The sequence below is a fragment of the Gymnogyps californianus genome, chromosome 12, assembly GCF_018139145.2.
Source record: "Gymnogyps californianus isolate 813 chromosome 12, ASM1813914v2, whole genome shotgun sequence".
NCBI classification, from domain to species: Eukaryota; Metazoa; Chordata; class Aves; order Accipitriformes; family Cathartidae; genus Gymnogyps; species Gymnogyps californianus.
In genome coordinates this window covers 22322394-22343140 of record NC_059482.1, presented here as the reverse complement: position 1 = coordinate 22343140, position 20747 = coordinate 22322394, and the positions used below count along the sequence as shown (strand labels likewise).

General features: G+C 64.1%; 1 protein-coding gene across 1 annotated transcript; it reads left to right on the top strand.

Moving 5' to 3' along the window:
* Positions 1–2595: 2595 nt before the first annotated feature.
* On the top strand, positions 2596–18895 carry FHOD1 (formin homology 2 domain containing 1). Its single transcript, XM_050904076.1, is given in 23 exon segments — positions 2596–2701; positions 8957–9063; positions 9201–9265; positions 10653–10720; positions 10828–10933; positions 11147–11241; positions 11664–11775; positions 11869–11963; positions 12060–12203; positions 12323–12485; positions 12488–12536; positions 12692–12802; positions 14137–14303; positions 14563–15452; positions 15746–15898; positions 16050–16232; positions 16502–16621; positions 16831–16992; positions 17093–17283; positions 17364–17556; positions 17636–17789; positions 17875–18051; positions 18466–18895. Coding segments are annotated over 18 exon segments (3228 nt in total). The 5' UTR covers positions 2596–2701; positions 8957–9063; positions 9201–9265; positions 10653–10720; positions 10828–10933; positions 11147–11160; the 3' UTR covers positions 18549–18895.
* The last annotated feature ends 1852 nt before the right edge of the window (positions 18896–20747 follow it).

Here is a 20747-nt window from a genome sequence, read left to right as displayed (position 1 = left end):
GCCCCATGCCAGTCCCCCTGCGCCTGCCCCGGTGCCCCCTGCATCACCCTGGTGCCCCCTGCTCCTGCCCCGGTGCCCCCTGCCCCATGCCAGTCCCCCTGCACCTGCCCCGGTGCCCCCCTGCATCACCCTGGTCCCCCCTGCTCCTGCCCCGGTGCCCCCTGCCCCATGCCAGTCCCCCTGCACCTGCCCCGGTGCCCCCCTGCATCACCCTGGTCCCCCTGCTCCTGCCCCGGTGCCCCCTGCCCCATGCCAGTCCCCCTGCACCTGCCCCGGTGCCCCCTGCATCACCCTGGTGCCCCCTGCTCCTGCCCCGGTGCCCCCTGCCCCATGCCAATCCCCCTGCGCCTGCCCCGGTGCCCCCCTGCATCACCCTGGTTCCCCCTGCTCCTGCCCCGGTGCCCCCTGCCCCATGCCAGTCCCGCTGTGCCTGCCCCAGTGCCCCCCTGCATCACCCTGGTGCCCCTGCTCCTGCCCCGGGGCCCCCTGCCCCATGCCAGTCCCCCTGTGCCTGCCCCAGTGCCCCCCTGCATCACCCTGGTGCCCCCTGCTCCTGCCCCGGTGCCCCCTGCCCATGCCAATCCCCCTGCGCCTGCCCCGGTGCCCCCCTGCATCACCCTGGTGCCCCCTGCTCCTGCCCCGATGCCCCTGCCCATGCCAGTCCCCCTGCCCCTACCCTGCTGCCCCCTGCACGTGCTCCAGTGCCCCCTGCCCCACAGCAGCCCCCCTGCCTCTACCCTGGTGCCCCCTACCCACGCCAGTCCCCTGGCTCCTGCCCGGTGCCTCCTGCATCACCCTGGTCCCTCGTGCCCTCCCCTGGTGCCCCTGCTCTGCCCGAGTCCCCTCACCCTGGCTCAGTCCTCCTGCACCCACTGGATTCCCAGTCTCCCCACCCCACCCAGTCCCCCTCCCAGCCTAGCCCCTTCTGCTGCCAGCCGAGACCACCCATCCCTGCCCCAGTCACTGCCTGAGCACCAGCGTGGGAGCACCCCAGGGGGCCCCCCATGGTTCCGGGGTCTCCCTCACCTCCCCAGCCCCTCTCAGACACCCCTAAAAGCTCCCACTTGCCTACCGACCCTGGGCCATCCCCCCTGCTCCGGGAGGTGCCCCGTCTCCCACATCCCATCCCTGTGGCTCCCAGATCCAGGGCCCCACATCCGGGGCGGGCAGCGAGGGATGCCCAGGCAGCCCAGGGAGTGGGGATGCCACCTGGCAGGGGGCAGAAAGGGACACTGGCAGAGTGCTTCATGGCGAACCAGCTCTGAGCTGTGTCTGTGTGTCCCCAGAGCCAGGACAGAAGGACACCTTGGCCGGGCCGAGCCCTCTGGCTGGTACTACGTATGACACGGGCACCCTCAGATGTCAAGTGCCAGGCAGAGCTCGCTGGTGAGGGGGGAATGGGCCGCAGGACACCTCCCCGGCAGCCTCGGCGGCATCGCCTCTTCCCATCTCTCTGACCCGGCACAACTGTGCAGCAAATGTTTGCCAGCGGAAGAAAACGGCTGGGGAAAGCAGCTTGCTGCTGCCGCCGCCTGCCAGCCGGCTCCTGCCAGGAAAGGCAGCGCAGGAATGGCCTCGCAAGGGCTGCTGCTGAGAAGAAGCTGCCTCCGGCTCCCCTTTTAAGTTGTCAAAGGCGTAATTAAATCATGGACACGGCCCGTGCCGCTGCTTGGGCGTCTCTGCTGAGCTCCCCCCCGGAGTCTGCTCACACCTCGCTCCTACTGGGAGCTGGGAGCGAGGGGAAGGCTCCCTGCCCGCTGCTCCATCGCGTTGGGCCATCGTCACTGCCAGGTCATCAGTCAAAAAGAAAGTAAAATCACCTTTGCAAAACCTTGCTGGGTTGTGCTCAGCGTGCCCAGCGGCGCTTCATGCTGAGTCCAAAAGCGATGAGACCTTCTTGTGTCCCCAGTCTCATCCCCGGTGCAGCCACAGTCCCCCCTGGGTCCTCCCGGGGGTCCCGGCTCTCCTTTGCGTCTTCCTTTCCGAGCCTGCCATAGCCGCGGCGATGAACACTACGTGATCCATCCTGGATGCCCTCGTTAGCATCAACAGCGGCCCCGGCGGCTGCCCCGCTGCCGGGGTGGTACCGCTCTGCACCCCTGGCTCCGGGGCTGCCCGGTTCAGGGTGCCTCATCCCTCCGCCGCTTTCCCCCCTGCCCCAGAATGGGGAGGTTCAGCCCAGCCGCCCACCCGTGTTCCAGTTCACCCGGGGCGAGCAGCCCCACCCGGTACTCCGGGACAGCCCGGAGCATCCCCGCGCACCCGGAGCATCCCTGACTCCGGAGCCTTCCGACGAAGCATCCCGGCGGAGCATCCCTCCGAGGACGGGAGGCAGCTGCGAGCGGGCAACCCCCGCTACGCCTCCGGGATGCCCGCGGGAGGGCGCGCCGAGCACCGAGCGGCCGCTACCGGAGAGAGGCGGGGCCGGGCGGGGCCGGGAGGGGCGTGTCCGGGGAGGGCGTGGCCTCACCGCCCCCACCCCCGGTAGCGGAGCGGAGCGGCGCGGCGCGGCGGCAGCGGCGGCGCTGCCATGGCGGAGGCGGCGGTGCCGTGCCGGCTGCAGTACCTGGAGGACGCGGACCCCTTCGGCTGCAGCAGCTTCCCGGAGCCGCGGCGAGCTCCGGTTTACGCCGTGGCGGAGGCGCTGGCCCTGGGGGCGCAGCTGCCCGCCTTGCACCGCCTGCTCGGGGCCCCGCTGCCGGTGAGGGGGAGCCGGGGGCGGGCGGGGCAGGCACCGGGCAGGGCTGGCGGGGGGGATTGTCGGCTAGGAAGGAGCGGGGAGGAGAGGGACGGGGCGGTGTGTCCCCGCCGGAGCCCGGGCAGCGCTCCCGGTGTGAGTCACGGCGGAATCCGTGAGCCCCTGTGGGAGATGCCAGTTCTCGGCCGGCCCCGGATGAGTCGGCGGGGAGGAAGAGGATGTGCTTGCTCAGAGCAGGCAGGAACCCGGGCAGGGGGAAGCAGGACGAGGGCAGACGTCCATCCCCGTGTCGTCGGGGCTGAGCCAGGCAGCACGCTCCCACCCCAGCATCGCCTTTCCACGCCGGCTACCGGGAGCGGAGCTGAGCCTCGACGGGAGCGCTCCGGCTCCCTAACACCGGAGACCCGACCAGCGTCCCCGCTTGCTGCAGCACGTGGGCCTTGGGGAGGTGACAGCGGAGCCGGAGGGCCACCAGCCCCTCGCCCCTCCGGAGAGCGGCACGGAAATTCGTGCTGAGCAATTTCCTCCGGCCGGGAGGAAGGCAGGAGGCTGAAGCTGAAGCGAGGCGCCGTGTCTTGCTTGCATGTCCTCAGGCCTGATCCAGGCTGGGAAAGAGGGGCTGGGGAGCGGAGGAGACGGGGGACCCTCCCTCCTGGGTATCATCTGTTGGCGTGGTGCTTTCAGAGCGTCCTTTACAGGATGGGGACGGGCTTGTTCTCCTCCTTACGAACGTGGGACCCAGCAGAGCTTTGGCAATGGCTGAGCATCTCTGTCTTGCAGGAGTGCAGGCAAGGGAGGCAGGAACCGAGGCAGGCAGAGGGAGTGTGCCCTGCCCGGAGCCGGACAGGAGAGATGGGGGCAGCAGGAGGGGGAAATCGGCTCGGTGTGCCTGGCACCAAGCTTGCTGGCCTGCCAGGGGAGAGGGGATTGCTGTGAGACCTTTGCCTGCACCAAAAAAACTCCCTTTTATCCCCCTTTTCATTTTTCTTGGAGCAAAGCAGCAGCGTCCCGTGTCGTCGCCATCATGGGATTTTTAGGCGGTGACTAAACAGAGTTTGTTTGGGAACAAACAGCCCCGAGACATGACGAATGAGGCAAACTCAAATTTCAGGCGTGCGTTCCCTTCCCCGGGCAGGAGCTGGCTGTAACGGGATCGCCAGCCCGGGGTGCTGCCGTGGTGGCATGGGGGGGCTGGATGCAGCGTTCCCAAGGGCAGGAGCATTGCAAGGAGGTCCTGTGCCCGGCAGAGGCATGTTGATCCTGGGATTTCAGGCTCTGTTCTCTGCCTAAGCCAAGCTCTGGATGTTTTTTCTGTAGTTTCCCTGCATCACCCCATGATCCTTGGTAAAATCGCAGGCAAGCGGCTAGGACCCTGCTCTGGGCTTATAAACCAGATTCCTGGTTTATATAGGTTATATAGGTTATAAACCATGCTGCCTTTATTACACGGAGCTTTCTGAGCCAGCGAGGGCTGCGGTACGTCCCAGCCTGACAAGCTGGGATGCTGGCTGGCATTTGCATGAGCCGATGTCTTCATCGGGAGCCTCCCGCAGTGGGATTTACACCCTGCGGAGCGAGGTCGGTCTTTGAACCACCTGGTTCAGTCCAAATTCAGAGCTGGCACCCCGGACCCACGCAGACGTTGTCACCCTGGCATGACCAGCCGAAACCTCCCTTGGTGCCCTTTGTGCCAGGTAGCGCTCAGCTCCATTACTCGCTGCCCTAAAATTAGTAAATGAGCAGTCGGATTTTTCCCAAGGAACAGGCTGTAAAAAAATTCAGCTGGGGATGCCCGGTGCCAGGCTTGTCCTGCTAAGCAGTGTGCCCAGAGCTGCAAAGCACCGGGAGGAGGATGCACGGCCGGGAGGGAGCTGGGCTGGGGGTCCCTGTATCGTTGGAGGAGGACCGAACCGCAGGCACCCAGGGGATGAGCTGCCGTGGGGGACCAGCCGGGTCTTGCCCTCCTTGGGCACAGCAAAGCTGCTCCCTGAGCTGGGAACAGCCTACAGATGATGAGCAGGAGGTTTCTGGTGCCGGCATCACTGCCTTGAACAGCCTGTCCTGCCCCATGACACCCTCGGTGCTTCCTCTCCCCGAACGTGACCCGCCGCTGATGACTTTTTCATGCTTTCCGGAAAGCGTGTTTGTGCTTGAAAATACCTTCCCGCTTTGTTTGCCGCTGCCGCATTGTTCAGCTCCAGGCCGATACTATCTTCTCCTCCTTTCCAGCATTTTTCTAGTACCCTTGGGTGATGCTCGTGCTGGGCGTGGGGCTTTTCTGAACCTCCGCAGGCAGGTTTTGGCAGGGCAGATTTTTTTTGGCTGTCCCTTCGGTCCCCCAAGGCCACTGCGCTCCCTTGCCCCCGGCACTATCTCACCTCTGAATCTAGGGATTTTTCCAAACAATTGCAAAACCCAACGGGCTGAAGCTTTGCTTTTCCCTTCCTCCCCCGGAAACCTGGGGAAGAGCAAACAGCTCGCTGGCCTCGGTGCCGTAAGCTCGCTGCGAGCTCTCGGGCTTGATAGAGGAGAGCTGCTGGGGCGACCTTGGTGCACGCGTGAAGTGCACAAGCCCTGTCCCACCAGCCCTGCTTGTCCTCTGTTTCCTAACCGGCTCGAGGCGGGCTTCACTGAGGGTCTCTGCCTGCTTAACCTCTGGCAGGCATGAAGGCAGCGTCGTTGGCAGTGCTGCCATCCCCCCCGGCTTAACCGCTTTGAAACTCTGCCGTCTGCCTTTTGCCGAATGCTTAGAGCCGAGTGTCAGCGCTCAGCAGCCTCCGGCGCTCCCCGGCTCTCGGCATGGTTCCTCGCGTGGGTCCTGGGACAGGAGCTGCGGCCAGGCGTTCATGTCATGGCTTTGCCGGGACACCGGCTGCTCGCCAGGACTGGGGTCCTCCCGCTGCTGATGAGAAACGAGGGATCTGTTAATGAGCAACAAGCCTGGCTGGAGGAGCTTCGAGAGGGACATGCGCGAGCGAGTGTGCAGTTCTGGGCCAACTCTGGGTGACCTCCAGAGATCCCTCCTGCCCTGGGTATTTTTTTTCCCCTCCCATGATAAGGCAATGGCAGCGCTCCCGTCCACTTGCTGCCATCCGTCAGGGAGGAGCGGGCAGGAGGCAGTGACCGAGGGCCCTGGCAATAAACACCCCTCTTAGCCCTGAAACCGAATCGCGGTGAATGTGCTTGGTTGCCGGCTGGGGTTGCTCCTGCGGTGTAGCTCTATAAACCATCAATCCCTGTGTGTTTTGGGAGAGCGGGCAGAGGCTTGTGATGCCGGGCGTTTCTGACCCGCTGGTGCCTTGTGTTTAACTGCTGCCTCGAGCTTTGCCTCAGCTGGAGCAAATAATATATTTTTTTCTGTAATTTCCCCATAGAATAGCCACAGTGACGTTGGGAAATTGTGGTTACTGCAAAAAAAAAAAAGTGTTGGGGGGGGGGAAAGTGTTTCCGCTGCTGGCAGATAAAGAGGATATTCACTGCCCGGCCTTGGAGCATCCTCCTGTGTGGGGATGCCGTGATAGGGGTGAGCAGGAAGATGTAATGCCGTGGTGGGTGGCGTGAGTTCAGCTGTGGGTGGAGGATGTCTCCATCTCGGAGGTGGAGATATCTCCATCACAGTCCCACTCCGGGGGGAGCCGGCTTTCCCTGGGGACTCACTTGCCTGGCATGTGTGTCCTTGCTGAGCTTCAAAGCCAGCCACAGCTGCTGGATGTTGGTAGGATCCGTGTGTTTCCACCTTCCCCGTGTCTCAGGTTTGAGGCATCAGGGTAGGTAGTGGGGGGTTTTTTAACACAGGCAGGGAAACCCTCTCTGGGCCAGGCCATGGGGTCCGTGTCCCCCACCGGGGCTGGCACCAGCATCTTGTCCTCAGCAAGACCCCAAAACGTCCCCATGCAGTGGATGAAGGACATCAGTGCTGCTGCGGGGTGGCTGGGGCTCCCAGGAGCCGCGGGCTGGAGGTGTGAGCGTGGGATGCTCTCCTCCCCCAGCTCCGCTTTGCCTGCAAGTCCCCATGACCCTCGAAGCCCAGCTCATTTTTAAGATGGTTTTACAGGCGGGAGGCGGATGGATCGCAGCCACCCCGCGCTGGGAGCTGTCAGTACCCCGTGACCCCAACGTGCCATCCCCAGCAGCACAGCCCCGAGATCCCGGCTCAGATCCTGCATGGTGTAAACCCCTCATCCGAATAACCAGAGTAACCCCGGCCCTGGGGCAGTCGGTGCTCCCTGGCGCGGAAGTGCCGCCCCGGGATTTTTGGCAGGGCAACGCGAGCCTGGGACGACCTGTCTCCATCCCGGGGGGCTGGTGCTCGCCAGGGGGGTCGCAGCCAAACCCGGGCCCAGTGCTCGGAGCATCCCTCGTGGGGAGCGCTGCCAAGCTCACACGGGAAACACGCGGGGTCGAGTCCCAGGGGCTTGGCTTCCCCCGCCAGCTGGGATGTATCACCGGCCCTTGGTAGGAGCTGGGGATGTTAACTCCGGCTTGCCGGGGCTCTGGCAGCCCAGAGAAGGCAAAGCTTTTGTGCTGGAGCTGTGAGTTGTTCTTTGCTGTGTTTGAGTGCTCAGGAGGATGCAAGGATGCCTGGGCAGACGCGGGGATGCCCGAGGGGACGCCCGAGAGGATGCAGGAGGGGTCTCCCGTTCCCTGGGCAGATGCAGGGATGCCCGAGAGGATGCAGGAGGGGTCTCCCATTCCCTGGGCAGATGCAGGGATGCCCAAGAGGATGCAGGAGGGGTCTCCCATGCTTGGGCGGATACAGGGACACCCAGGAGGATGTGGGGATGCCCAGGGGAGCCTGTCCCTGTTGAGGAACTGAAGCTTTCCCCAGCAAGCAAACCCTGCGTGGGGTCAGCGTTAACGGCACCCACCGCAGAGGCAGAGCTGGCAGCCAGGAGCGCTTGCCCGGTGCCAGCAGCCTGTGTTTGGTGCACGTTGCCATGGCCGGCTGGTGTGGCCAGCAACAGCGGGAGGTGGAGCAGGACACTAACAACATAACAACTGCGTCCAACCCAACAGCAGTGCCCTGCCAAATTGCCTCTTATCCCAAGGCTTAGTCAGGGTCATTAATTATTTTAATGCATGCGGCATTTTTTTCTTTGCCCTCTGGTTTTAACGTCACGCTCACGGTGAAGTCATATGTGCGAGCTGTTGCACGATCTTGTGACTCGAGGAGATGGAGCTTTCATGGAAAGCAACCCCAGTGAGATGCAGGAGCCGTACCCAGCGTTGCTGTGGGTTGCCAGCCTGCCCGAGGGTGGCCAGGGCAGGGTTTTATATAAAACACAATAATAGGGTTTTATCCCCGGTCCTCAGCTCCCCAGGTGGTTACGCAGCAGTGCTGTGCAGATTTGGCAAGGAGCATCAGTTCCTCGGAGGTGGGGTGAGCTAGGAGAGGGGGGGTTGCAAACACTTTAGGAACGGGACCAGAGGTGCTGGGGTGGCAGGGGTGCTGGCACGAGCAGGCAGGCACTGCCCTCCCTCTGCCTCTACTCATGCCTTGAGGGCAAATTGCCCTGTCCCATCGGGAGCCCACCCAGGAGACCTGCCTGGGTGCTGTGTGGGGTGCTGCTGGGTGGCTCAGGGGCTTTGTGGGTGCTGTGCCCACTGGCTGGGGTGCACCGTGGGTGCTGTACGTGGACTTCTGGGTGAGATGCCCTCGCCCCCGCCTTGCTTCGGGCTGTGCTTTTCCCCATCCCACTGGAAGATGCCACGTGGCTGCGGGCTGAGCCAGAGGCTGCGTCAGCTGGGGGACATCCCTGTGGGATTTGCCCTGGTTTGGGGTGTCCCTGGCCGGGCTGGGTGCCTTGGCAGTTCCCGCAGACCCAGTCCCCACAGACAGAGGCGATTCATCTGCCCAGGCGAAGGCGCTAGCCCTGAGAGGTGACGGATCGTGCCCCGGTCACACCCCAGCTGACTAAGGGGAGCCCCAGGGAGTGGATCAGCCTCTCCCCGTGGCTCCCGTCCAAGAGATTGCCAAGGAGCCCGGCGGTAGCAGGGCTGCCCTCGCTCTGCCTTTTCCCAGCCTGGGGCTCCATGTTTCTTCCTCAGTCTGCCACCGGGCTGGGGCGGAGGGGGCCGGGGCATCTCCTCACGGGGCCAGTGCTTGGGGACAGGGTGGGACCTGCCACCCTGCTCCGGGATGTGGCTGCCTGGTGGGTTCGGTGCGGGTGGGAGGGTGACCCAGGGCTGCTTCATCCTCCGGGAGCTGGGAGGGATGTGGTGGGCACGGGGGCTGAGCCAGGCTGTTTGCATTCCCAGCTGGAGGACTGCACGCTGCAGGTCTCACCCTCCGGACACTACCTGGACCTCGACTTGTCCCTGCTGGAGCAGAAGGATGACCTGGAGGGTTTCTACGAGGAGGTCAGGTGAGGCACGTGGGGTGCCCAAGCCCTCTGGGGACGGGACGTGGGGACCCCACGTGCGTGTGAGTGCCGGGGGCCGCGGGCGAGGGGCAATGGTGGTCCCGCTGCAGGCGCTCATGCAGAGTTTCCCCCCACCCTAGGAAGGGGAGACGGCCGACCCTGATCCTGCGCACGCAGCTCTCAGTCCGAGTCCATGCCATCATTGGTGAGTCGGGGCTGCTCCCTCCTCCAGACTGGTGCGGGTCCAGCGGCTCGGCCCCCCTGGATGGCGGGGGTTTGGCCTCTGCAGTGAGTTTTGGCTGGGCTTTTGGGGATGGAGGGAGGGAGCGATACAGCCCAGGGCTGCTCCCGCCCCATAACCGCTCCCAAAGATGCAGGGGACATGGTCCCCATGAGGCCGGTGGGGACCCGCTGGATTAATCCCCTCCATCCTCAGAGATCAGGACTTTTGCCTCTTCGGCTGGGAACCCACTGCCCGCTGCAGATATTCTGGGTCATTCAGGCAAGCTCTAAACATAGCTTTGCAGGACACAAACAAATAGCTCGAGCGCAGCAGAAAGCGCTGCCGCAGCTTCGGGCAGCCTGCTCGGAGGTCCTGCAAAATGTTGGGGAGTCTCAAGGCTTTTTTCTCCTTAGCAGGGGGGAAAACATGCGCTGAGCAGAGCAATGCCGGCTGGGCATCAGCTGGCCGTGCAGGGCTGCAGCCGAGTGATGTGGGAAGGGGCAGGAAGGCCAGGGTCGGGGTCGTGCTCTTTGCCGGTGGTTCCCAGGCTCCAGCTGAGCCCCAGGCTGCTCTGCTTTCCCTCTCGGCTGCTCTGACAAGCTGATAAGCAAGCGGAGGAGGCTGCTGGGACCTCATGTTTTACAGAGCCCTCGTCAGCATGTCTGGAGGGCTCCTTGGACAGCTTGCTTTTGGCTTGTAACAGCTCTAAAGCTGACCCAAATAACTTGGGATGCTCATATAACTTGATTTTTGGATGCAGGAAGCGCTGGCTCCTGATGCCTTTGGTCTCCGCTCTTTGGAGCAGGGCTTTCCGGCTTCCCATTGCCCCGGCTGCTCCGTGCTGGCTCCTGCCCACAGGCACCGTCCCCACGAGCACGTAGTCTCCGTCCAGCCTCCAGCCCGGTGACCGTCCTATTGTCCCCGAGCAGCCGGTGTCACACTGCCATCCTTCCCATCCCCATCCGGCTGCTCTTCCCAAGCCGCGGGACTGCTGGGGGCTCCGGGACCGTGCCAGGGCTGTGCCTGGGGAGGGACGGCTAAAAGTAGCTCTGCCTGCTGCCCGTGTTCCTGTTTCGGTTCTGCACAGGAAACCAGAGGGGATATTTATGTCATTGCTGGGCATAAAAAAAAAAAAAGCAAAAAAAGGAAAGAGGAAGGTGGCAGGGCTGAAATAAGTAGTTGTGGAGCTGCAGCTGCTTCCACCCTGCGTGTCCAACAGCCAGGCAGTGCCGGCCTCCTGGGGTGATGGCACAGGGGTTGAGTCAGGGTGCAGGGCCTTCCCAGGCAGCCGGCAGCATTTTGGAGCCTCGGTTCAGCAGCGAGGTCCTGCACGCCAGGCCATCACACCGCATCTCTCCTTTCCTTCCAGAGAAGCTGTACAACTCGCAGGGGCCGGAGCTGCGGCGATCCCTCTTCTCCCTCAAGCAGCTCTTTCAGGTACGGTGATGGCGGTGCGGTTGGGGGCTTGGGGGGGGCTCCCCCGGGGGCTGCCTGCCCGCCCCTGCCTCCCCACGCTGCGGTAACGCCTGGCCTTTGCCCCGCAGGAGGACAAGGACCTGGTGCCGGAGTTCGTGAACCTGGATGGGCTGACGTGCCTGATCAAAGTCGGGGCAGAGGCCGACCAGAACTACCAGAATTACATCCTCCGGGGTTGGTGTTTGGGTACAGGGTACCTCTCATCCCCGGGGAGGAAGGCTGGCATTCAGTGGGGGCAAGCCAGCAAGTTTGCCTGGGCTACCTTGCAGGCAGCTGCCAGACCTTGCCCTTGGCGTGGCGATGCTGCGCAGGGATGGGAAAGCCCTACCCCTGCCTGCTGCAGCCCTGCCTGCCGCGCCGTGACCCTGCCCTCTCTCTGCCTTGCAGCCTTGAGCCAGATCATGCTCTTCGTGGATGGGATGCAGGGTGTCATCAACCATAACGAAACCATCCAGTGGCTGTACACGCTGTCGGGAAGCCCGGTAAGCCCCTGCTGCTCTTGGGGGGCTGCCTGTGCCCCCCACTGCACCCCCTTTCCCTGCCTGTGGCTATTCCCTTGCACCGTCCCTCGGGGGATTTACCACACCCTCTGCCTTCGGGCTCGGTGCCCTGGTACCTTTGGATGTGTTGGGTCCTGCTCCCACCCATCTGGAAATCACCCAGGGTCCCCAGAGCTCCCTGTCCTGATGTGACCGTGCTCCCAGGCACAGAGCTTGAGTAAGAGAGGGTCCTGCTCTGGGTCCCTTCCCGGTGCCCCTCGGCCATCAGCATCACAGCTGCAGGCTGGTCCCTGGCCCCACAGCAAAGCCTTCAGCCCCGGGGTGTGGGCACAGCCACCCCGCAGTGCCTCGGCATCACGCTGGCAGCCCCCTGCCACCGTCCCAGCTGCCGTCCCTTGTCCCAGTTTCGCCTGGTGGTGAAGATGGCGCTGAAGCTGCTGCTGGTGTTCGTGGAGTACACGGAGCCCAACGCCCTGCTCCTCATCCACGCCGTCAACGCCGTGGACAGGGCGAGAGGTGGGTGCAGACCCAGCTGCCCGCGAGGTCCACGCTGGGGGACGGTGTCCCCCCCGTGGCCCGCGTGTCACCTTCGCCTGTTGATTTTCTCAGGCACGTGCCCATGGTCCAACCTGATGGCCATCCTGGAGCAACGCAACGGGGCTGACACGGAGCTGCTGGTGTTCGCCATGACACTGATCAACAAGGTCCAGGGGGGTGGGAGGGCATGGCCACGGTGCCACGGTGGCGGGGCTCGGCGTGGGTCACACCGGTCCCAGCAGCGTCCCTCTGGTCCTGCTCAGACGCTGGCAGCCCTCCCAGACCAGGACACCTTCTACGACGTGACGGACTGCCTGGAGCAGCAGGGCATGGAGCGGGTGGTGCAGCGGTACCTGGGCAGCAAGGGCACCGACCTCGACTTGAAGCAGCAGTTCACGCTCTACGAAGTGAGCGGGGCTCCTGCGGGATCCGGCCACGTGCCACGTCCCGTGGCAGCGGGGAGGGCGGGTGCGTGGGGTGGCAGGGGTGCCGTGCCTGGTGCCATGCCCCCCCGGTCCTTCCGCAGAGTGCTCTCAAGCTGGAGGATGGGGTGGAGGAGCCACCCCCGGGAGGGCGCAAGGAGCGGAGGAGGACAGAGGAGGGCCGGCGTGGGTGGCGATCCCAGGGCAGCTGCCCGGAGCCTGGCCCTGATGCCCAGCCACTGCTGGGGTCCCCTGGCACCCCAAAGGAGCCCCCACCGAGGACACCCCGGCTGTCCCCGTGCCGAGCAGCCCAGCAGAGTAAGTGCGGCTGGAGGTGGCCGGTGGCGGGGATGCTCCCAGGATGGCAAAGATGCCGGGATGCGGCATGAGCAGCATTCAGGTCCATTCCCGGTGCCGGGGTGGAGGGCAGCCCCGCAGGACCTGCTCTCAGTCCCTGTCACCTCTTCTTCCAGACCCTGTCCCAGCAGCGTCTACAACAGCGCGTCCAGCGTGCGGCTGGCCCTGGCCTCCCCGCCGGCTGAGAAGGAGCAGCCCCCAGGCCCGGGCGAGCGCAGCATCTACAAGTAAGGAGCCAGGAGGGGCTGGGTACAGAGGGGGTCCCCCCAGGGCAGCAGTGGGGGCTCCCAGGAGCGTGGGGTGTGCCTGTCCTGGGAGAAACAGGGTCTGGGCAGGCACCGGAGCTGGAGAGAAGTGTGACGGGGGAGCGGGCATCTGAGAGGGTCCAGCCAGGGGCTCCAGGGCATCCTTCGGGCGCGCACAGCTCTGCTCCAGCTCCTCCTCACTCCTCTTCTCTGCCCACGCTTGCCCTCTCCTCTGCCCACTCTTTCTATCTTTCCTTTTGCAGGCTGCACCAAACTGCCCCTGTCTGGTAAGTGCCTGGGCTCTGCACGCGTGTGCTCCCTCCCGGCGTGATGCTCCGGCGGGAGCGGGCAGTGCCCTGCCCCACTTGCTGCCCATCGCACCCACCTCGCTGCCCCCATCCCTCGCCTCTCCCCTCCGAGCCCTGCCTGCGGGACCCCAGCCCGCTCCCTGCATCGCCAGCATCCCCCACGGGGTGATGGCACCCTCTGATTTTCCCCCCCCCACACTTCTGGGGTGAGGTGTCCCTGCTGGGGGTGGCACAGCCCACCCCGGGGCTGGCATCGCCATCCTGGTGGCAAACTGGGTGGCTCTGGTGGGGGGAGACGGTGCCCTGTCTCGCCAGCACCAAATGCCGTGCAGTGCCCGGGCAGGAGGGGACTCGCTGGGGCTCTCCCGGCTCCCCATGAACCCCAGGGCCATGGGGTGATGGCAGGGCGAGGGTCCCATGCTGGAGGGCTGCCAGGCGGGTGCGTGCAGGAGGCACAAACCCCGGGGGGCTGCCGGCAGTGGGGGCTAACCCCTGTTTTCCCTCAGGCGGGAGGATGCCCCCTCCTTGCATGGGGACAAGCCTATTTTGAGGAAGTTTGAGTAAGTAGAGGCATGCGTGTGTCTCCAGGCGTGTGCTTCCTCGGGTCAGCGCCCGGCTGGAGGCGTCTGGGCTCCGGCCACGCAGGGCATGAGGAGCAGGAGGGTCCCCACGAGTCTCTGCCCAGGCACCCTCCTGGGTTTTGCAGCTTTTGGATGAGGGTCGCAGCGAGCACCAGGTCCGTTGGGACCAACAGGTGACAGTGGCACCCTGACGGCACAAGCCTTCGGCTCCCATGGGCCTGCGGCCTCCCTGTCCCTGAGCTGTGGTGGCATCGCCTGTCTCTCTGCAGGGCTTGGAAGAGGCTGAATCCTCCAGGTCCCTGATGCGGTGTGGCCAGTGCAGGGGGTTTCTGTGCTGCGGGGCTGGCTCTGCAGTGTGGCATGGCATGGTTTGCCCGTCGTCCCCATCCCTGCCTTGCTCCTGGCCAATGTCCAACCTGTCTCGCAGAGCTCGCTTCTTGGAGAACCTGGCCGCAGCCCAGAAGGAGAAGATCTCTTCCATGGCCAAGGGACGGCTCGATGTCCTCGGCGATGCTGCGCTGGAGCATCCCACCGCTCTCGCATGGGACAGGGAGAGTGGCACCCCTGAGCCTGGGATGGAGCCACCCAGCATAAGTAGGTGCTGCCGGGGCGTGTGTTCCCGGCTCTGGGCTCATCAGGGTCCCTGGGGTGGGTGTTAGTGGCCCCTCTGCCCCCAGCCCACGCCTGTGATACCCAGAGCCATGGTGGAGCTGGATGGTACCTCCCCATCCCGTTCCGAATGCCGGCATCCAAGCACACCCCACTGGGGAGCAGGACCCCAACTCTATGTGCAGCCCAGCAGCATCTGCCCCCTCTAAGCAGGCTGTCCCAGCCTCTCCCCTTCTCCCTGCAGGGTCTCGCCTGGCTCGGCTGGACACCACCGACTCCTGCAGCACCATCTCCTCTGACACCAAGTTTATGCTGGACATGCTCTACGCCAAGGGCTCCTCAGAGCCGGGGAGGGAGAAGGTCTTCCCCGAGGTCCAGTCGTCGCCCCTGGTCCAGGGTGAGGTGGAGATGGATGCCGAGGGAGGTGGCAGCCAGGAGCAGGAGGGTGCCTGGCTCCGTGGCAGGGCTCCAGACGGGCCAGTGGCCAGCGCCCACGCCAAGCTGGCGCGTGCCATGTCCAGCATAGATGCTGAGACCCACACGCAGGAGCTGGAGAACACCGGGATGATGCCCATCAAGAAAGATGTGGAGCTGACGTGGGAGCGCCTGGAGGCCAGCCCCGTGCAGCTGAAGATCAAGGACCTGGACTTCACTGATTTGGGGGAAGAAGAAGACTTTGACATCCTGGACACGGGGCCCATGGCCAACGGCTCCTTCCTCTCTCCTGGCATTGAAGCAACGAGCGCTGGAGCTCTCATGGTTCCCCCTCCACCTCCTGCGGTCCCTGGCTGCCCGCCACCTCCACCTCCACCTCCTATGGTCCCTGGCTGCCCACCACCTCCACCTCCTGCAGTCCCTGGCTGCCCACCACCTCCACCTCCACCTCCTGTGGTCCCCGGTTGCCCGCCCCCCCCAGGGCTGCCAGGCCCCTCAGCAACAGATGGCCCCTCCCAGGCCAAGAAAAAGAGGACAGTGAAGCTCTTCTGGAAGGAGCTGAAGCAGCTGGATGGCACTGTGGGGCCGGGCAGGTTCGGCCAGGCAACACTGTGGGCGTCCCTGCAGAACGTCGAGATCAATGCTGCCAAACTGGAGCACCTCTTTGAGTCCCGGTCAAAGGAAGTGCCAACTTCAAAGGTACCAGCGGGGCCGGCACCCATCAGCCAAAGGGACTTGAGGGGTGGGAGGAAGGCTGTTAGTTCCTGTGGGGACCCTAGGCATGCACCATCACCCCTACCCTATGCTAAGGATGAGTACCCGCAGCCCGGAGGCTCAGTGGGGATGGTGATGGGCAGCGCGCAGGTTTGGCTCACCACCGGGTCCCTGTTTGGCTCACCACCGGGTCCCTGATCGGCTCCCCGTGTCCACGGAGTTTTCATGAAGGCGAGCCCTTTGCCTGGCTGTCCCCATCCATCTTGTCCTCTTTGCAGAAGGCCATCGATGGGAAGAAGGTGGTGGTGGTGCTGGACCCCAAGAGGAGCAACGCCATCAACATTGGCCTCACGGTGCTGCCACCCGTGCACATCATCAAGACGGCCGTGCTCAACTTTGACGAGTTCGCGGTCAATAAGGAAGGGATTGAGGTGAGCACGAGAGAAGCTCGGCCCCTCTGAGGTCCTCCTGCAGGTCGCTTCCCCTGGCCAGGAGGCCTCCATGCCATGCTGCCAGCCCTGGGGTGACACATCCCATGGTGACGTGTCTGGAGTCTGACACATCCCTCTTTGCCTGCTCTAGAAAATCCTGACCATGGTCCCGACCGAGGAGGAGAAGCAGAAGATCCAGGAGGCCCAGTTGGCCAACCCTGATGTGCCCTTGGGCTCTGCGGAGCAGTTCCTGCTCGCCCTGTCTTCCATCAGCGACCTCACGGCCAGGCTCCAGCTCTGGGCCTTCAAGCTGGACTACGAGAGCCTGGAGCAGGTACAGAGCCATGTACCCCATCTGCCCTCCGCCCTCCCACCGCTGCCAGCCCCAGCAGTGCTGAGCGCTGAGCCAAGCATGTTCCTGGTGGGGACCAGCCATGTCCAAGTACAGAAGGTGCTGTCCTGGCTGGGGACGAGCTGCAGGTCCCCAAGGCAAGCATGGGCTTGGGTTGACCATGAGGTGGTTGTCCTTATGGGCAAGGGTGAATGCTGAAGCTCCCAAGGGTGGGTGGCCAAGGGATCTCACCTGCCTCTCTTCTCGCCCAGGAGATTGCAGAGCCACTCTTTGATCTGAAGATGGGCATGGAGCAGCTGGCCAGAAATTACACCTTCAAGTGCATCCTGGCCACGCTGCTGGCCATGGGCAACTTCTTGAATGGCTCCCAGGTGAGGAGCAGGGTGTGGAGGGACATGCCCTGTCTTGAGTGCTGCAAGGGCAGGACCAGCCATGGTGCATGGGTACCCAAGAGGGACCGTGGGAAGCCTGGGACAGCGCCTGAGGCTGGGTGGAGCTGGTGGGGGCCCAGTGGGTCTGCAGACTGGAGGTCTGCTGGAGGAGGGATGGAGAGGCCCTGCTGAGTCCATTGGGGTTTCAGAGCAGAGGCTTTGAGCTGGGCTACCTGGAGAAGGTCTCGGAAGTGAAGGACACGGTGCACCGGCAGTCCCTGCTCCACCATCTCTGCCAGATGGTGGTAGAGAAGTTCCCAGAAACCACTGACCTCTACTCAGAGATTGCCTCCATCACCCGCTCCGCCAAGGTGAGGCAAGGCAGATGACACCAGGGTAAGGCAAGGGTGTGGGTCCCATGGCCACCCAGCTCCACCGGCATGGCCGAGGGCTGATGTCTCGCTCTTCCAGGTTGACTTTGACGAGCTGGCCAACAGCCTGATGCAGCTGGAGCGGAGGTGCAGGGCCTCCTGGGACAACCTGAAGGTGATTGCCAAGCATGAGACCAAGCCGGTGCTGAAGAGCAAGCTGACAGACTTCCTCAAGGACAGCACCCAGCGCATTGTCGTCTTGAAGGTGGTGCACAGGCGCGTCCTCAACAGGTCGGTGGCTCGAGGTCCTGGGGATGCGGCAGGAACGCCGCAGTCCTGTTGGTGGCCCACTGTGACCGACGTCCCCGCAGGTTTCGCTCCTTCCTGCTGTACCTGGGGTACCCGGCGAGCGCGGCGCGGGACGTGAAGGTGACACCCATCTGCAAGCTGCTGCGGGAGTTCGCCCTGGAGTACCGCACCTGCCGGGAGCGTGTCCTGCAGCAGCAGAAGAAACGGGCTGCCCACCGCGAGCGCAACAAGACCCGGGGACGGCTCATCACTGAGGTACGGGGACGCTCGGCCGGTTGCCACCACCAGGTGATGCCCCCCAGGTCCCCGACACCTGCCTCTCCTCCCACTGCAGACCGAGAAGTTCTCCGGCATCGCCGAGGCTGCTTCACCGCCCGCCGTGGTGTCCAGCGGCCCCGAGGAGCAGATGGAAGCGGGTCACGAGAGCATGAAGAGCCTGCTGACCTCCCCTACGGATGCCCCTGTCCGCCGCAGCCGGGCCAGCCGGGGTAGGAGCGAGGTGGCAGAGGCACTCAAGGCATGTCTGGCTGGCTGGGCATGGCTGATGCCAGCATCCCCGTTGTCCCCATGCAGGGACAGGACACGCCACTCCAGCCCAGGGCTCTCCAGCCCAGGAGGACGTTCCCAGCTCCCCAGACGACGCTTCGGATGAAATCATGGACCGACTGGTGAAATCGGTGACTCACAACGCCAACCCTCGGCCCTGCGCCAACAAGGAGCGCAGGAGGTCCCGCGGCAATAGGAAGTCCTGTAAGTCCCATCCCTGTCCCTGTGCTCTGTCCCTGTCCCTGTGCTCTGTCCCATCTCTGTGTCCCTGCCCAGGTGCTTTTTCCCATCTCTGTGTCCCTGTCCCATCTCTGTCCTTGTCCCTGTGTCCTATCCCATCTCTGTGCCTCTGTTCCCGTGCCTTGTCCTATCTCTGTGTCCTTGTCCCCGTGCCCTGCCTGGCTCCTTCCCCACTGGCCACCCCTGACCTCCCATGTTGAGCCCACCAGGCCACAGCAGGAGGTACCCTGAGACCACACCATGCCCCTGCACCCCATTGCCACCCCTCCCCTCCCCAGCATGCCAGGGCCACCATGTCCGGGCAGGCACCCAGTGCGTGGGGACCCTGGCAGCCAGCCCTGCTCACGCTGCCAGTGCCACGCTCTCCTCTTCCCGCAGTGAGACGGACGCTGAAGAGCGGGCTCAGCGATGACCTGGTGCAGGCGCTGGGCCTGGGGCGGGCACCCGGCATGGAGGTTTGAGGGGGCCGAGGGGCCTCGTGCTGCTCCCCACCGCCGGCAGCCCCCAGGGCAGGACGTGGTGGCAGCCCTTGCTGCTCCAGGACTGGCATGCTCTGCACCCTCCGTCTTGCCTTGCTTTTCCCTGCTGGCCTCCAGCTCCCGGAGCTGCAGGCTGCAGGATGGGAGTGATGCCCCGGAGCTGCTCTGCGGTGGCCGGGATGGAGGATGCTCAGCGCCCATGTGTGGGTGTGGATACTCGGGATTCATCTTCTCGACAGTATTAGAGGGGTCAAGGGGCTGGACCTAGACCCCATCTGGGAAATGGGTCTGGCCCATGACCCCTGTGGCAATAAAGTGATCTGACACGCTGCAAGCGTCCCTTGTCCCTGCGCCTGGGTCACCCCGCTGCTGGGCTGGGATGCTGGAGGCTCTTGATGGCATGGGCTGGAGCAGGCAGTGCCAAGGGCGGTGGCAGGAGGGAAGGGGTGATGCTCCCTCCAGCATCCCTGGGGAAGCTGTCGCCATGGTCCTGAGCAGGACCTGGGTGCTGCCAGAGATGTCCCAGGGTTGGCCCTACCTGGGAAGCCCGGTGTCCCCATCCCCTGCGGAGCCCCGAGAGGCTGGGGCGATGTGGTACTTCCCCCCTTGGGCCAAGCCAGCAGCCCTCCTGCTGCATCCCCAGCCCTGCTGCCTGAGGCAAGCACTGGGCCCGCAGCAGCTAGCCCTGTGGCTTGCAGGCACCATCGTCCCTCCCAGGGACAGTGTGATCCCCTCTGTATTGGGACACCCAGGGGGGACCCTGCCAGAAGGAGCGAGGACTGCTGCCAGGCTCAAGGCTGCACGCTCAAGGGCAGGAGCGGTGGCTCGAGCGCAAGGCCATGGCGCAGTCAAATCAAGAGTATATGCCCCATCTCAAACGTCACCTCTCCCTTACAAACCCCTCCTGGGGGATTTTAGCCAGACCCAGACCTGGGTCCGAGGCAGGGTAATAACCCCTCGCGGAGTGGGTCCAGGGCACAGCAGCCACGTTGCCCCCTGCAAACCTGGCCCTGGCCAAGCTGCAAGCCTTGGAAACATCTCCCCGTGCTTGGCAGAGCCGGGCTGCCTCATGATGTAACTGCAGCGAGGGCAGGTTTTGCCTGTCCCCATGGGGGACTGGGAGATGTGCAGGGAGGAACATGCCACCTCCTGGCCCAGCGTGGCTCATGCCATCCCAGGCACGGATTAAAACCCACGCTGGGTGCTGGCTGCGATGCTCCCCGTGGGTGCTAGATGGTGGGTGGGTACCATTTCGGAGGATCCTCCTCTACCAGCTGCAGTGCTTTGGGCACTATCGCCCGTGGTAGAGGCATTTAGGAACAACGTCACGTCATCCATCACGGCAGCTCCACCTCGGCGCTGCCCTGGCGCTGCCTCCAGCCCTGAATCCCGCACAGCAGGTCTCTGCGGCTTTCAAGGAATGAAGAAAAACTCCACTGGGCAGGGCAGCTCCTTCCTCCTGGCTAACCTCTGCCTGGGGTTGTCCCTCTCCCGTGAGGCTGGACACGCCGGTGGCCTCGGAGGAGCTGGGCAGCACCAGCCCGCCCCAGCTCTCGATGTGCCTGAGATGTTCCCGGGTGGCTCTGGGGACAGCAAGATACCATGCTAAGAGCTGCAGGTGTCCCAGAGGTGCCCCAAGACATGGTCTGCCTCTCTGGGTGCTTGACTTGGGTCTGCAAAGAGAGGATGAAGAGGTCACGACAGGTGACATTGAGCCACTCAGGTGCACAGCAGGAAGGAGAAAGGGGTAGGAAAGCATCTTCCCGACACCCTGCACCTGCCCCAGGTACCCAAAGTGACATTATACATGTGACAACCCCAGGACTGTTGCTCCCGAGGGCTTGCTGGGGGAAACTGAGGCAGGGTGCTGGGGAATGCCCCTCCCCAAGCGGTTTAGCAGGACTTGAGGCGGCTGTGTCCTCAGCAAAGCCCTCTGCCAACCCCTGTTTATTTTTTTTCCAGCTGGGGTTTTTTTTTTGCAGCCTTGGTGATATTTCCAGGATTCCCGGCCCGGCCCTGGGCACTCGCTGCCCTTGAGCGGCGCCTGAAGTGCTTGGCTTGGCCGTGGCGCAAGTGGCTTATGCCAAAAAAACACCAGGCAGGCGCAGCCCCTCCCGGGAGGGAGAGAGGGTGGCGGGATGCCAGAGACTCCTTTGCGAGCGGAGGCAGGTTCGTGGGCTG